The 13,704-nt window shown below is 40.6% G+C and overlaps 1 protein-coding gene across 1 annotated transcript in view; it reads right to left on the bottom strand.

The window, feature by feature from the left end:
- Positions 1 to 13,704, bottom strand: part of LOC122540182 (dynein axonemal heavy chain 8-like) — a 1,370,012-nt gene that overhangs the window by 616,153 nt on the left and 740,155 nt on the right. Inside the window, exon 41 of the mRNA XM_087976825.1 lies at positions 8,652 to 8,813. Coding sequence (XP_087832951.1) covers positions 8,652 to 8,813 — 162 coding nt within the window. The remainder of the gene's footprint in view (positions 1 to 8,651; positions 8,814 to 13,704) is intronic.

Below are 13,704 nucleotides of genomic sequence, written 5' to 3' on the forward strand. Positions count from 1 at the left end.
AAAACTGGGAATATTCAGTGTATGTGACTTTTCGAAAAGGCAAATAAGAAAAGGGTGATGGGTAGCATTGTTAGTGGGCTTAGAATGAGTACAACGGCAAGAAATGATTTTGGATCAAAAGATATACAATCCGTTTAGGTGGAAGTAATTTTTTTAAAAAAGGAATAAGATACTGGTAGGAGTAATCTATAGGCCCCCTAACAGTAGCTATACAGTGGGACAGCTAATAAAGCAGGAGTTAATGAAGGTATGTAACAAAGATAGTACATTAATCATGGATGACACTAATCTTCATGTAGAATGGAAAAGTCTGATAGGCAGAGAAAGCCATGAGAAATAATTTACGGAGGCTATTCGCAACAGTTTCCTGGAACAATACGAGAAGTTAAAATTAAGCCAAATTTGACCTGTCTTTTCCAGACTGTCTAATTATCATAACTTACTTTCATAATTTAAACGATTGACCCAGCATAGTGAACAAAAACAATCCTCTCTTGTTACTTTTATTATCCCCCAAAGATCTTATATCTATGTATCTTCTTGGTAGTAATGACCTACATTTTCCAAAAAATCAAGACCAAGGTGTATGCTGCTGACCATGAAATAAACTGTGGATTCAGCAAGGGATCAGGCTATTTTGGACCTCACAACACCAGGTTATGGTCCAACAGGTTTATTTGGAAATACAAGCTTTCAAAGAGCAGCGCTTCGAAAGCTTGTATTTCCAAATAAACCTGTTGGACTGTAACCAGGGGTTGAGTTGCTTGTAAATTTTATCCACCCCAGTCCAACCAGTACCTCCACATCATATTTTGGACTTGTTAATGTGTAATGAGGTACATTTAATAAATGATGTCAAGTAAAAGATCGTGAGCAGATGGTGACCATAATATGTTAGAATTTAGCATTCTGTTTGAGAGGGAGGAACTTTGGCTTAAATAGAGATAATAGACAATAGGTGCAGGAGAAGGCCATTCGGCCCTTCGAGCCAGCACCACCATTCCTATCAGATCACATGGATCAGTTGGAGCAGCAGTTAGAGGCAATGAGGAAATTAGAAGAGCTCAGGGGTATGATGAATGGCAGTTATAGAAAGGGAGAAAGGCTACACAGGTACAGTCAGGTAGATGGGCTAACTCCAGACAATGTAGGGGGGGAGCATAGACAGGTAGTGCAGGAGTCTCCTGTAGTTACCTCTATTTCAAACAAGTTTGCTGTTTTGGAAAATTAAGGGGTGATGGACTCTCAGGGGAATGTAATACGAACAGCCAAGTTTCTGATATCAAGACTGGCTCTCATGTAATGAGGGGTATGTCAGGTTCCAAGTGATCAATTGTGATAGGGGACTCTAGTCAGAGGCACAGACAGATGCTTCTGTGGCCAGCAGCAAAAAATCAGAAGTGTCTTACCTCTCTGGTGCCAGGATCAAGGATGTCTCAGAGAGGGTGCAGAATGTTCTCAAAGGGGAGGGGACACAGCAGGAGGTCATTGTACACATTGGAACCAATGACATAGGAAGGGAAAAATGAGATTCTGAAGGGAGAATATAGAAAGTTAAGCAGGAATTTAAAAGGAGGTCCTCGAGTTGTAATATTTGGATTACTCCCAGTTCGATGAGGTAATTAGGGTAGAATTAGGAGGATAGAACAGATGAATGTATGGCTGAGGAGCTGCTGTAGGGTGAAGGATTCACATTTCTGGATCATTGGAATGTCTTCTCAGGTAGAAGTGACCTGTCCAAGAAGGATGGATTCCACCTGAATTGGAAGGGGAATAAAATACTGGCAGGGGGATTTGCTAGAGCTGCTCAGGAGGATTTAAACTAGTAAGGTGTGTGTGTGTGTGTGTGGGGGGGGGGGGGGGGGGGGGGGGTAAGACACAGGGAAATAGTGAGGAAAGAGGTCAATCTGAGGCTGGTACAGTTGGGAGAAGGAGCATGTCAAACAGTCAAAGCAGGCAGAAACAAAGTAGAGAACAAGGTAGGACTGATAAAATAAACTGCATTTATTTGATGCAAGAGGCCTAACATGGAAGGCAGATGAACACAGGGCATGGTTAGGAACATGGGACAGGAATATCATAGCAATTACAGAGATGTGGCTCAAGGATGGTCAGGACTGGCAGCTTAATGTTCCATGATACAAATGAGATAGGAAGGATAGAAAGGGGGGCAGGACAGGAGGGGGAGTGACACTTTTAATACAGAATAGCATTATTGTTATACTTAGGGAGGATATTCCTGGGCATACATCTAGGAAGTTAGTTGGGTGGAACTGAGAAAATTTTCTGATTCAGTGTGTGGATGTACCTATTAGAGAAGGTGCAAAACTTGACCTACTCTTGAGAAATAAGGGAGGGCAGGTAACTGAGATGTCGGGGGGAGCACATTGGTGCCAGAGTCCATAATTCTATTAGTTTTAAAACAGTGATGGAAAAGGATAGACCAGATCTAAAAGTTGAAGTTCTAAGTTGGAGGAAGGCAAATTTTGATGGTATTAGATAAGAACTTTCAAAAGCTGATTGGAACAGATGTTTGCAGGTAAAGCAATGGCTGGAAAATGGGAAGCCTTCAAAAATGAGATAATGAGACTCCAGAGACAGTATATTCCTGTTAGGGTGAAAGGAAGGTTGGTAGTTGTGGGGAGTGCTGGAATGACAAAAGAGATTTATGTTTTAAATAAGAAGAAGAAGGAAGCATATGACAGGTATAGACAGGATAAATCAAGTGAATTCTTAGAAGATCATAAAGGCAGCAGGAGTGTACTTAAGAGGGAACTCAGGAGGGCAAAAAGGGGACATAAGATAGCTTTGGCAAATAGGGTGAAGGAGAATCTAAAGGGATTTTACAACTACAAAAAGCACAAGTGGGTAATTAGGAAGAAAATAGGGCCCCTCAAAGGTCAGCAAGGCAGCCTGGCTGTGGAGCGGCAGGAGATGGGGGAGATACTAAATGAGTATTCTGCATCAGTGTTTACTGTGGAGAAGGACATGGAAGATAAAGAACGTCGGGAAATAGATGGTAACACCTTGAAAAATATCCATATTACAGAGAAGGAAATACTGGATGGATACCGTAAAAAAGTGGATAAATCCCTAGGACCTGGTGAGGTGTACCCTCAAACTCTGTAGGAAGCTAGGGAAGTGATTGCTGGGACCCTTGCTGAGATATTTGTATCATTGATAGTCACAGGTAAGGTGCTGGAAAACTGGAGGTTGGCAAACATGGGGGCAGTATTTAAGAAAGGTGATAAGGAAAGACCAGGGAACTATAGACCGGTGAGCCTGACATCAGTGGTGCGCAAATTGTTGGAGGGAATCCTGAGGGACAGGATTTATATGTATTGGAAAAGGCAGGGACTGATTAAGGATGGTCAGCACGGTTTTGTGCATGAGAAATCATGTCACGCAAACTTGATTGAGTTTTTTGAAGAAGTAACAAACAGGATTGATAAGGTCAGAGCAGTGGACATGATCTATATGACTTCAGTAAGGCATTCGACAAGGTTCCTCATGGTAGACTGGTTAGCAAGGTTAGATCACATGGAATACAGGGAGAACTAGCCACTTGGATATAGAATTGGCTCGAAGGTAGAAGACAGAGGGTGGTGATGGAGGTTTGCTTTTCAGACTGCAGGCCTGTTACCCGTGGCATACCACAGGATTGGTGCTGGGTCCACTACTTTTCATTATTTATATATGATTGGGATGTGAACATAGGAGGCATAGTTCGTAAGTTTGCAGGTGACACCAAATTGGAGATGCAGTAGACAGCAAAGAAGGTTACCTCAGATTACAACAGGATCTTGATCAGATGGGCTAATGGGCAGAGGAGTGGCAGATGGAATTGAATTTCAGTAAATGTGAGATGCTGCATTTTGGAAAAGCAAATCAGAGCAGGACCTATATAATTAATGGTAAGGTTCTGGGGAGTTGCTGAATAAAGAGACCTTGGAATGCAGGTTCATAATTCATTGAAAGTGGAGTCGCAGGTAGGTTGAATAGTGAAGAAGGCGTTTGGTCCGCTTTCCTTTATTGGTCAGAGTATAGAGTACAAGAGTTGGGAGGTCATGTTGCGGCTGTACAGGACAATGGTTAGGCCACTTTTGAAATATTGCATGCAATTCTGGTTTCCTTCCTATCGGAAGGATGTTGTGAAATTTGAAAGGGTTCTGAAAAGATTTATAAGGATGTTGCCAGAGTTGGAGGATTTGAGAACAGGGTGAGGCTGAATAGCTGGGGCTGTTTTCTCTGGAGTGTCAGGTTTATAAAATCATGAGGGGCATGGATAGGACAAAGACACAAGGTCTTTTCCCTGGAGTGGGGGAGTCCAAAACTACGGGGCATTGGTTTAGAGTAAGGGGGGAAAAATATCAAAGGGACTTAAGGTGCAATCTTTTCATGCAGAGGATGGTGCATGTATAGAATGAGCAGTGAGAAGAAGTGGTGGAGGCTAGTACAATTGTAGCATTTGAAAGATATCTGTATGGGTATATGAATAGGAAGGGTTTAGAGATATATTGGCAAGTGCTGGCAAATGGGACTAGATTAGGTTAGGATATCTGGTCAGCATGGACGAGTTGGACCAAAGGGTCTGTTTCTGTGTGTACATCTCTGTAACTCTATGACATTTGGATACGTACATGGTTTCGAGGGGTATGGACAAAATGCAGGCAAATGGGACATTGGTTCAGGAAATGTGGTCAGCATGGATGAGTTGGGCTGAAGGGCCTGTTTCCCTGATATATGCCTCATTAACTCCCTGATCCTAAGTGGCACTGAGTACAATGTTGGAGCTGCAGTTCCCAAGTTCCCAAGTCTTGATATTCTATATCCAAGTATTTAAATGAAATGGCTAGTGAGATAGTTGGTTTATTGGTTTTGATTTCCAAACTCCTTAAATTTGGGAAGGTCCCATTGGATTAAAGCAAATAACTCCAGAAATGTCATTTAATTGAATTACAGACTGGTTAGCTTAATATCAGTGGTGGGGAAAATGCTAGTGACTATTATAAAAGATGGTGAAATTCACAACTAATCTTGGAGGAACTGTTGGGCGAAGTTCACAGCACAGAATCAGATAAGTTAATCGTTGTTTTAAGTCTGTCCAAGAGAAAGGCTGCAGTAGTGAGTATAGTGGATTCTTTCTTGATTATATGTTTTTGGAGATAGTTCTCTTAATTAAACTTAAAATATAAGTCATAACTATTAATTTAACCTGGGGCAGTGTTTGTAGAGGAATAAGACGGTGTTATTTTCTGGATCTGTAGATTGTGAAGGAGCAAAAATGGCCTTTGCAGTGATATGTACTTCTTGTCAGATGTGGGAGTTTAAAGAGAGTTTAAGGGTTACTGCGGATTATATCTGCAGAAATGAGATAACAGGAATCCAGAGAAAGTATATTCCTGTCAGGGTGAAAGGGGAGTCTGGTAGGTATAAGGAATGCTGGATGACTAAAGAAATTGAGGGTTTGGTTAAGAAAAAGAAAGAAGCATATGTCAGGTGTAGACAGGATAGATCGAGTGAATCCTTAGAAGAGTATAAAGAAAGTAGGAGTATACTTCAGAGGGAAATCAGGAGGGCAAAACGGGGACATGAGATAGCTTTGGCAAATAGAATTAAGGAGAATCCAAAGGGTTTTTACAAATATATTAAGGACAAAAGGGTAACTAGGGAGAGAATAGGGCCCCTCAAAGATCAGCAAAGCGGCCTTTGTGTGGAGCCACAGCAAATGGGAGAGATACAAAATGAATATTTTGCATCAGTATTTACTGTGGAAAAGGATATGGAAGACATAGACTGTAGGGAAATAAATGGTGACATCTTGCAAAATGTCCAGATTACAGAGGAGGAAGTGATGGATGTCTTGAAAGGGTTAAAAGTGGATAAATCCCCAGGACCTGATCAGGTGTATCCGAGAACTCTGTAGGAAGCTAGAGAAGTGATTGTTGGGCCTCTTGCTGAGATATTTGTATCATCGATAGTTACAGGTGAGGTGCAGGAAGACTGGAGGTTGGCTAACGTGGTGCCACTGTTTAAGAAGGGTGGTAAAGACAAGCCAGGGAACTATAGACCGGTGAGTGTGACCTCAGTGGTGGGCAAGTTGTTGGAGGGAATCCTGAGGGACAGGATGTACATGTATTTGGAAAGGCAAGGACTGATTTGGGATAGTCAACATGGCTTTCTGCATGGGAAATCATGTCTCACAAACTTGATTGAGTTTTTTGAAGAAGTAACAAAGAAGATTGATGAGGGCAGAGCAGTAGATGTGATCTATGTGGACTTCAGTAAGGTGTTCGACAAAGTTCCCCATGGGAGACTGATTGGCAAGGTTAGATCTCATGGAATACAGGGAGAACTAGCCATTTGGATACAGAACTGGCTCAAAGGTAGAAGACAGAGGGTGGTGGTGGAGGGTTGTTTTTCAGACTGGAGGCCTGTGACCAGTGGAGTGCCACAAGGATCGGTGCTGGGTCCTCTACTTTTTGTCATTTACATAAATGATTTGGATGCGAGCATAAGAGGTACAGTTAGTAAGTTTGCAGATGACACCAAAATTGGAGGTGCAGTGGACAGCGAAGAGGGTTACCTCAGATTGAAACAGGATCTGGACCAGATGGGCCAATGGGCTGAGAAGTGGCAGATGGAGTTTAATTCAGATAAATGCAAGGTGTTGCATTTTGGGAACGCAAATCTTAGCAGGACTTATACACTTTCTGGTAACGTCCTGGGGAGTGTTGCTGAACAAAGAGACCTTGGAGTGCAGGTTCATAGCCCCTTGAAAGTGGAATTTCAGGTAGATAGGATAGTGAAGAAGGCGTTTGGTATGCTTTCCTTTATTGGTCAAAGTATTGAGTACAGGAGTTGGGAAGTCATGTTGCGGCTGTACAGGACATTGGTTAGGCCACTATTGGAATATTGCGTGCAATTCTGGTCTCCATCCTATCAGAAAGATGTTGTGAAACTTGGAAGTGTTCAGAAAATATTTACAAGGATGTTGCCAGGGCTGGAGGATCTGAGCTAGAGGGAGAGGCTGAACAGGCTGGGGCTGTTTTCCCTGGAGAGTCGTAGGCTGAGGGGTGACCTTATAGAGGTTTACAAAATTATGAGGGGCATGGATAGGATAAATAGGCAAAGTCTTTTCCTTGGGGTCGAGGAGTCCAGAACTAGATGGCATAGGTTTAGAGCGAGTGGGGAAAGATATAAAAGAGACCTAAGGGGCAACTTTTTTACGCAGGAGTGGTACGTGTATGGAATGAGCTGCCAGAGGATGTGTTGGAGGCTGGTACAATTGCAACATTTAAGAGGATGGGTATATGAATAGGAAGGGTTTGGAGGGATATGGGCCGGGTGCTGGTAGGTGGGACTAGATTAGGTTGGGATGTCTGGTCGGCATGGACGGGTTGGACCGAAGGGTCTGTTTCCATGCTGTACATCACTATGATGTGGTAACAGCTAAGTTGGAAACCATTAACAGGATTAGACAAAGTCAGCCTTGGTTTATGAAAGGGAAATCATGCTTAAATAATAAACTGGAGTTTGATGATTCATGCCACACTCAGTCAAACTGGGCCTTGATACCAAGAACAGTTATTGTCACCCCACGTTTGAAATTCAGAAGACTGTTTTTGCAACACAGTGGTGAACCCCGCTGTGAATTAAACCAAACACCCAGAAAAGCTCACCTTGCCTCATAATTTGTTAAAATATGAGTGACAGAGAACTCCTCAAATTCCACTATTTCAAGAAAATAATGTCAATTTACTCTTTAATTCTAAAAGTGAACATTAAATAACAATTATTCACACCTCTAAGCCTCCCTTAACTGCTTCTTACCTGCTTCCAAATGTATAACAATACACTGTTCCAACAAAACCCTTATTAAAATTACATCAACTTAATTTTAAAAACCATACAGCGGCTGTTATCTTTGGTCTCTGTCTTCTTCCACCTGAAGATCTCCTTGATTCGTCTTATTTCTTTTTACTGCGAATATGTTTCATATGAAAAGGTACCATTGGTGGAGAGCGATCCAAATTGTTTGGGTCTGTCTCGATGGCAGTTGCCCTGTCTGATTTTCAAAGTGTCTGCCATTTTTATATCTCCAACACTGGATCATCTCATTGGTTCGATGTTGGCAAAATAATAAATTCAAAGTCGATTGGGTTTTAGTATCGTAGCATAATTTAAACTGATTGGTTAAATTCAAATAAAACAGCAACCGATTCAGGTATCCATTTCACAGTCAATGTTACATATTTTCAGTTTTCACATACACTGAGAGTGCTCTCATAAGCTCTCAGTGCAGAACAGCATTCATTCTACGGTACAATCCTTCAACTTCATAACACTGCAAAGAGGTCATGAGCTGAGTAGTCTTGACAAAACCTGAATTGAATGTTCACTGTTAGATCAATAACTGATTCACATTAATTAATTATCTTTCTTTTCAGGGTCATTCTTTAGAAAACAGCTTGTAAAGACTACACTGGAAATGGCATTTGAAGGAAAATTTTGAACTCCTGGCATAAATTGTGTTATAAAACTGGAATATTTTCACCTTTACACTTATGAAATCAAGTTCGGACTGTATGCATGGCCTGATTCTAAGAAAGGATAAGAAATCAAAACATAAATTATCTTTATTGATTTACCTGGCCTGGAGCCTCATAGAGGAAAGGTATAAGCTGGAAATCTGGTTCACTGAAGCTGTAATATGCTAATTTAATCACAGTATGCAATGATGCTTGCTGTACACGCAATAAATCACTTAACCATAGCTCCACGGGGCCTTTTGCAATCACTGGATTATCCAGCTGCATGTCAAACATGAAAAAAACATAAGTGACAAACATGCATCACCATCCATAATAATAGAATATAACATGTGGGATACTTAAACATGTTCAAAAACATTGAAATGAGGAAAATGCATTGTTAATCATGAGCTTTCAAAAAATACTTTTATCTTGTGTGGGGATTTCAAATGGAATACACTTTGTTAATTTGTTCATGGTGCACGGTTGTTCCTGCCTAAGTCAGCACCTGTTGCCTACCTCTAACAGATCAGACCATATTGCTGTCTGGAGTCACATGTTGGCCAGACCTAGTAAGGATAGCAAATTTCCTTCCCAAAGGACATTGGTGCGCCAAGTGGATTTTTACAAAAATTTGTAGTTCTTTAGCACTGGTTGCCATAATCTCAGTTTTTATTCCAGAATTTACCAAATTTGGATTTGCCTTGTGCCATGGTGGGATTCAAATAAGAGCATAAGAACACAAGGACCAGGAGTAGGAGTAGGCCCTTCGAACTCACTCCACCATTCAGTAAGATCATGGTTGATCTTTTCATGGCTTCAGCTCCATTTACCCACCCTTTTTCCATAATCCTTCATATCTTTACTGTTCAAACAAATTATCAATCTTAGCTTTAAAAACATTTACTGAGGAAGCCTCAACTATTTCACTGGGCAGGGAATTCCATAGATTCAAAATCCTTTGTAAGAAGAAGTTCCTTCTCAATTCATTCCTAAATCTGCTCCCCCCCCCCCCCCCCCCCCTTTATTCTGAGACGATGCCCTCTTGTCCTAGTTTCACTAGCCAGTGGAAGCATCTTCTCTACCTCTATGTTATCTCATCCCTTCTTAATTTTATATGCTTCTAGAAGATCACCCCTCATTCTCCTAAATTCCAATGAATATAATGCCAGTCTACTCAGTCTTTCCACATAAGCTAACCCCTTCAACACTGGATTCAACCTACTGAACCTCCTCTACACCATTTCTAGTGTCAATGCATGCTTTCTCAGGTAAGTAGAGTAAAACTGCACATAATACTCCAGCTGCTGCAACTTATCCTCCCTGCTTTCAACTCAATTCCTTTAGCAATGAAGGACAAAATTCCATTTGCCTTCTTAATTACCTATTGCACCTGCAGACCAACCTTTTGTGATTCATGTACAAGGATACCCAGATCCCTCTGCACAGCAGCATACTTCAAATCCATATCCCTAGAACATCAGCTGAGGTTTCTAGATTAATAGTCAAGTGACATTACTACCATACGAATCCCTCTGCCTCATAATGTTAAAAAAACTTATGTTCTATTGTTTGAAAACACCTGGACCCCGAACATGTTTTAGTCATAAACGATCACATTCACCAAGTTCAAAATGAAACTTATAATCCATCATGCAGGTTTCATTTTGGAATAATTAAAAAAGGATAAGTTAAAGGTTATAGCAAAGGAATTTAGGGTCAACTTGAAATACATCAAAAATCACATTACCATGGGTTACAGTCCAATAGGTTTGTTTGAAACTACAAGTTTTCAGAGACCCTACTCCTTCCTCAGACAGCTAGTGAGAGAGAACACATCGGACACAGAATTTAAGGAAAAGATGACAGTCATACAACTTATGCAAATTTTTGAACAAGCCTAGATGGCTATTAAGTCTTACATCAGTTAGAATGGCGGTGTGGAATTGTGGGAAACAGTTAAAATTGCCTAATGGGAAATGATTTGGATATGAACATCAGAGGTATAGTTAGTAAATTTGCAGATGACACCAAAATTGGAGGTGTAGTGGACAGCGAAGAAGGTTACCTCAGATTACAATGGGATCTTGATCAGATGAGCCAATGGCTGAGGAGTGGGAGATGGAGTTTAATTCAGATAAGTGTGAGGTGCTGCATTTTGGGAAAGCAAATCTTAGCAGAACTTATACACTTAATGATAAGGTCCTAGGGAGTGTTGCTGAACAAAGAGACCTTGCAGAGCAGGTTCATAGCTCCTTGAAAGTGGAGTTGCAGGTAGATAGGATAGTGAAGAAGGCATTTTGGTATGCTTTTACTTTATTGGTCAGAGTACTGAGTACGGACATTAGGAGGTCATGTTGCGGCTGTACAGGTCATTGGTTAGGCCACTGTGGAATATTGCATGCAATTCTGGTCTCCTTCCTATCAGAAGGATGTTGTGAAACTTGAAAGGGTTCAGAAAAGATTTACAAGGATGTTGCCAGGGTTGGAGGATTTGAGCTATAGGGAGAGGCTGAACAGGTTGGGGCTGTTTTCCATGGAGTGTCAAAGGCTGAGGTGTGACCTCATCGAGGTTTATAAAATCATGAGGGGAATGGATAAGATAAATAGATAAAGTCTTTTCCCTGGGCTGGGAGAGTCCAGAACTAGAGGGCATAGGTTTAGGGTGAGAGGGGAAAGATATAAAAGGGACCTAAGGGGCAAATGTTTCACACAGAGGATGGTGTGTGTATGGAATGAGCAGTCAGAGGCAGTGGTGCAGGCTGGTACAATTGCAACATTTAAAAGGTATCTGGATGGGTTTGTGAACAGGAAGGATTTGGAGAGATATGGGCCAAGTGCTGGACTATGGGACTAGATTGGGTTGGGATATCTGGTTGGCATGCACGAGTTGGACCGAAGAGTCTTTTCCGTGCTGTACATCTCTATGACTCTATGGCTGTAAGTGGCCAATCCCTGGGTTATAGTACAGTAAGTTAAAGGAGTATGGCAAAAGGTCAGAAACAGTGCTAAACTTAACAAACATGACACAGGCTGAATTTCCTAACCTTGGCAACTCTCGTCAGAATATGATTAAATGGCTCCTCAGATGTTTTGAAATTCAGCTTCTAGCCGAAAAAAAGACATTCATATTCAAAAACAAAGTCATGGAATGACGTGTGTAACTTACTGTTTTGGAAAGTCAATAGGACAACACAGATAAAAATTCAATGTATTGGCCTAATGAATGATGAACGTCTAATGATAATTTCTCTCAACTATTGATATATTTTAAGTATAAAAATCTTGTCTTTCTCCCTGTGAACAGCGAAAATTAGAAGAGAAATTGAGAACAACTTGTATTTCTCCCTGTTTCAAGCTTTAGCTAAAACTACTCCAGTATTATCAATATAGGTTGACTAATGTCAGCTCAAACTGATTTTTTTGAATATTGTTGATTTCTTTTGCTCTCACAGGTCCCAGCTGTTTTAGCTAATTTTAATCCAATTCAACAGAGGTGCAGGTTTCGATTGATTAATGCAAATCCCAGAATGTTTTTCAAGTCACTGTCCCAAGATAACTTCAGGTTTTATCGGAAGAAAGGTGACACCTCAGGTCAGATAATGCATTTAAGGTGTGAGGCCATGTTTCAAGTCTGTTTGTATCTCAACCTGGAGCCAAATGAGTAAATTTTAAATTGTTGCATTGACTGACTGTCCACAGATGGTGTGCTTTTTGAACAAAATAGAATGTATCTGCAAATACAAACTGCAAATGCAAATTAAACACATAGGATTATGTGTGTATATGTGAGAAAGAGAATGCATATGTTTGAGAAGGTGTGTGTCTGCATGTGTGAAGAAGAGAGGGGGAGAGAAAGTGTGTGTACGCTCTTGAGAGGGAGTGTGAGGGAGTATATGTGTGTCAGAGCATGCATGTGAGTGTGCGTGAGAATGTGTATGCATTCTGTAGACAGTCAGTCAATGTGACATTTTAAAAATTCCTATTTTGGAAATAAAACCAGTCTAGCTCCAGGATGACATTGTCTGACTTGAGGTGTCACCTTTTTGATAAAATATGAAGTTATCTTGGAGCAGTGACTTGAGAGAAATTCTGGCATTTACATGTTAATCAAACAATACCTGCACTTCCATTCTATCTGATTAACAACTTCATAGCCATTTAGGTTTGTTCAATCCATTTGCATGAGTTGCATGACCCTTTATTCTTTTCCTTATAAATTCTGTGTCCAATGTATTCGCTCTTACTAACTGCCTGAGAAAGGAGTGATGTCTCCAAAAGCTTGCGGTTTCAAATAAACATGTTGGACTATAATCCGGTGTCATGTGATTTATGACTTTGTCCACCCCAGTCCAACACCAGGACCTTCACTTCAAATTAGAAGGCAGAGCAATGAGAACTTGAAACAGAAAGGGAGAAGTTAGAAAAAGACAATAAGGTCAAGGAACAAAAAAGAGAATTGGAATGATATAAGCTGAACAGCTGTACATTAGAAGAGAATTTTGAGGATGGTTCAAGGTCAACATTGCATGGTTTTGATTTGGTTTTCCATATTTGGTGGCACACAGATTTAATGAAGGAATGGAAAATTCCTTTTATAAATTCGAAAGGATGCTACGAAAAATGAAATTTCCCAAGGAAAATTGCATTTTGTTTCTACAGAGAGTTTTCACAGGAAGTTATGGGGAAGTTCTTGTCTCTTTCAAAGGCAGTGGCATAATGATAATGTCACTAGTCATGTGATCGAGAGTCCCAAACTAATATTCTGAGAATGTGGGTTCAATTCCCAGCGTGGTAGATGATGAAATATGAATTCAATAAAAATCTAGTTAAAAGGTAATTTGGTGGTGACCAAGTAAACTGTGGCAAATTGTCATAAAACGTCTGGTTCACTAATATCCTAATGTGGTGGCTTTACCTACCTGTGACTCCAGATCCACAGCAATGGGGGTTGAATCTTAAATACCCGCTGAAAAGGGTTGAGTAAAGGTAATTATGGATCAGAAACAAATGGTGAATTTTAAATTTATTTTAATTCATTCTTGAAATGTGAGAATCTCTGACTGCCCAACATTTATTGATTATCCCTAATTACCCAGAAGGCAGTTAAGAGTTAACCGCATTGCTGTATCTGGATGTAGGTTTGCTCACTGAGCTGGAAGGTTCATTT

This window comes from Chiloscyllium plagiosum, unplaced genomic scaffold (genome assembly GCF_037043375.1).
Source record: "Chiloscyllium plagiosum isolate Xiang-an unplaced genomic scaffold, Cpla_swu_hap1 HiC_scaffold_3, whole genome shotgun sequence".
In the NCBI taxonomy this organism is placed as follows: domain Eukaryota; kingdom Metazoa; phylum Chordata; class Chondrichthyes; order Orectolobiformes; family Hemiscylliidae; genus Chiloscyllium; species Chiloscyllium plagiosum.